The 2,500-nt window shown below is 48.1% G+C and overlaps 1 protein-coding gene across 1 annotated transcript in view; it reads right to left on the bottom strand.

The window, feature by feature from the left end:
• Window positions 1-512, bottom strand: part of pycr1b (pyrroline-5-carboxylate reductase 1b) — an 8,365-nt gene extending 7,853 nt beyond the window's left edge. Inside the window, 2 exon segments of the mRNA XM_060048347.1 lie at window positions 1-19; window positions 319-512. The exon segment at window positions 1-19 is cut by the window's left edge and continues 58 nt beyond it. Of these exon segments, the coding sequence (XP_059904330.1) occupies window positions 1-9 (9 nt within the window). The 5' untranslated portion in view covers window positions 10-19; window positions 319-512.
• Window positions 513-2,500: the final 1,988 nt, after the last annotated feature.

The following is a 2,500-nucleotide window of genomic DNA, read 5'->3' as shown; positions in this document are numbered from 1 at the left end:
CACGCTCATCCTTCCCGTCCTACCAATCAATCAATCGATCACAACTGTCAACTGTCAACACTCATTCACCAAATCATCATAATACACACGCGCACACACACACACACACACACACACACACACACACACACACACACACACACACACACACACACACACACACACACACACACACACACACACACACACACACACACACACACACACACACACACACACACACAGTAGTCATGCCCTCCATGCCACCAATGTTTTGGTTGCCGAGACATCATAACTAGTCGGAATAACGACAACATCCGGTCCTATTCCAATATTTACCTTGATGTCCGTTAACACCTGACGTCCTTTAACGGATACGACTGTGATACCGCTCTTTCCGACACAATGAAGCGCTTAATCAGACACAATAAACCGCTCCTGGGTGTCAACGTGGCTTCCTCTTCCCTCAGCCCCAATGCGCTCCTGAACGGTGACCGACGTGTGGGCCAGCAAATCCAGGAGAGCTTGTTGTTGCTCTCGTCCAATGCTACGAGTTGTAGGCGTGACTTATCGTTTCGTCACGTCCAATTGCATCAGCCTCCTCAATGAAAGAGATCGAGCAGAGCATGATGGGTAATAAAACACCATTCAGGGCAGATGAACCCTTTTGAATCCCTCGGTAATATTTAATGTGCCACGTTGTGTGACTGGGCTGAGAGGGACATTTTTTTTGATTTAGGATTTTATTTTAGGATTTTACAAATATTGCCTTTCCTGAACTTATAATATATTACACAATTAGTTAGTTGTAGGCCTATTTATGCATGTATATTTTAGTCTGGCTGGCTCGCACACATGCCGTACGCACGCACGCGAGAACACGCACAAACACACGCCAACACCCACCCACACACACGCACGCACGCACACACACACACACACGCACACACACACACACACACACACACACACACACACACACACACACACACACACACACTTGAATCACTTGATCGTTTAAGAATCATTTTCTACAATCATCTATTTCACAGGAAAGTCCTTTATTATTTGCCACCCTATTGCATCTAAACATGTGAGCGTCCGTCAGACGGAGGGGGCCTTCCCAGTGTCCACTGGGGGGGGGGGGGGCTGGTCTATATTTACCGCAGCAGAACAGCTGTCAGCGACGCTTCCTTCCCAGGGGAAAATAATACAGAGCCGGAGGTTATGTGAAATTGTCAGCAGATTTAGTTTAGTTACTCTTTTCCTTTGGTTGGCTATTTATTTATTTATTGTATTTGACTGTAGGAAATATGGGAAATATGTCAGATTTTTTTTCTAGTTTTTGATATTATTTCTTAAAAAAAACGTATGGTGTTATGATGTACTAGTGAATATTAGACAAGAATACAAATATTTTATTTCCTTTTTTCCTAACCATTATTTTCCTTCCTCTTTAGGTGATCGTGAGGCCTACGGCTCCAGCCGGTAGAGCCATAGAGCTCTGTGGACGGGCCGTTCCTCCAGCCGGTAGAGCCATAGAGCTCTGTGGACGGGCCGTTCCTCCAGCCTGTGGACGGGCCCCGTTCCTCCAGCCGGTAGAGCCCTAGAGCTCTGTGGACGGGCCGTTCCTCCAGCCTGTGGACGGGCCGTTCCTCCAGCCTGTGGACGGCCCGCTCCTCCAGCCTGTGGACGGCCCCGTTCCTCCACAGAGCTCCAACACCAGCCCTCTGACCACGCTGAGCTGTCGTCCTGTTCCAGAGAAACTGTGTTTTTCTCACATCCTTATCTTCAACAAAATGACAATTTATTGTCTGTGACTAGACTCCCTCATTACCCCCAGAACAGACACACTAACACGCAGACACTCACACACACACACACACACACACACACACACACACACACACACACACACACACACACACACACACACACACACACACACACACACAATGACTTCCCAAAGTCAATTTAATACTTTCTGCTTCACTGCTCTTCCACTTTAGATTAAACACGTGTGGCAAGCGACACAATGCCTCTCTCTCTCTCTCTCTTCCTCTCCCTCTCTCCCTTTCACTCTTTCTCTCTCTCCTTCTCTCTCTCTGTCTCTCCCTCTCCCTCTGCCTCTCGCGTTCTCTCTCTCTCTCTCTCTTTCTCTCTCTCTATCCCACTCGCTTTCTCTCTCTCAACCTCGCTCTCTCTCTATCTCTCCCTCTCTCTCTATCTGTCTGTCTCTTTCTGCCTGTCTCCCTCTCTGTCTCTCCTCTTTCTGTCTCAACAGAACACACAGAATTGATGTATTAAAGTTCCTGAGTGTACGAGCACACGAGGAACACGGGCCGTAGTTAAAGATGTGGAACTGCATGATTAGGGCCTCCGGGTGTGTGTTTGTGTGTGATCGAATGTGCATGTGTGTGTGGGCACAGTGCATGTATGGTGTGTGTGTGTGTGTGTGTGCGCGGGCACAGTGCATGCATGGTGTGTGTGTGTGTGTGGGGGGGCACAGTGAATGCATGGT

The sequence above is a fragment of the Gadus macrocephalus genome, chromosome 3 (genome assembly GCF_031168955.1).
Source record: "Gadus macrocephalus chromosome 3, ASM3116895v1".
Taxonomy (NCBI): Eukaryota; Metazoa; Chordata; class Actinopteri; order Gadiformes; family Gadidae; genus Gadus; species Gadus macrocephalus.
The sequence above is the reverse complement of the archived record's forward strand: the minus strand, read 5'-3'. Positions and strand labels throughout refer to the sequence as shown.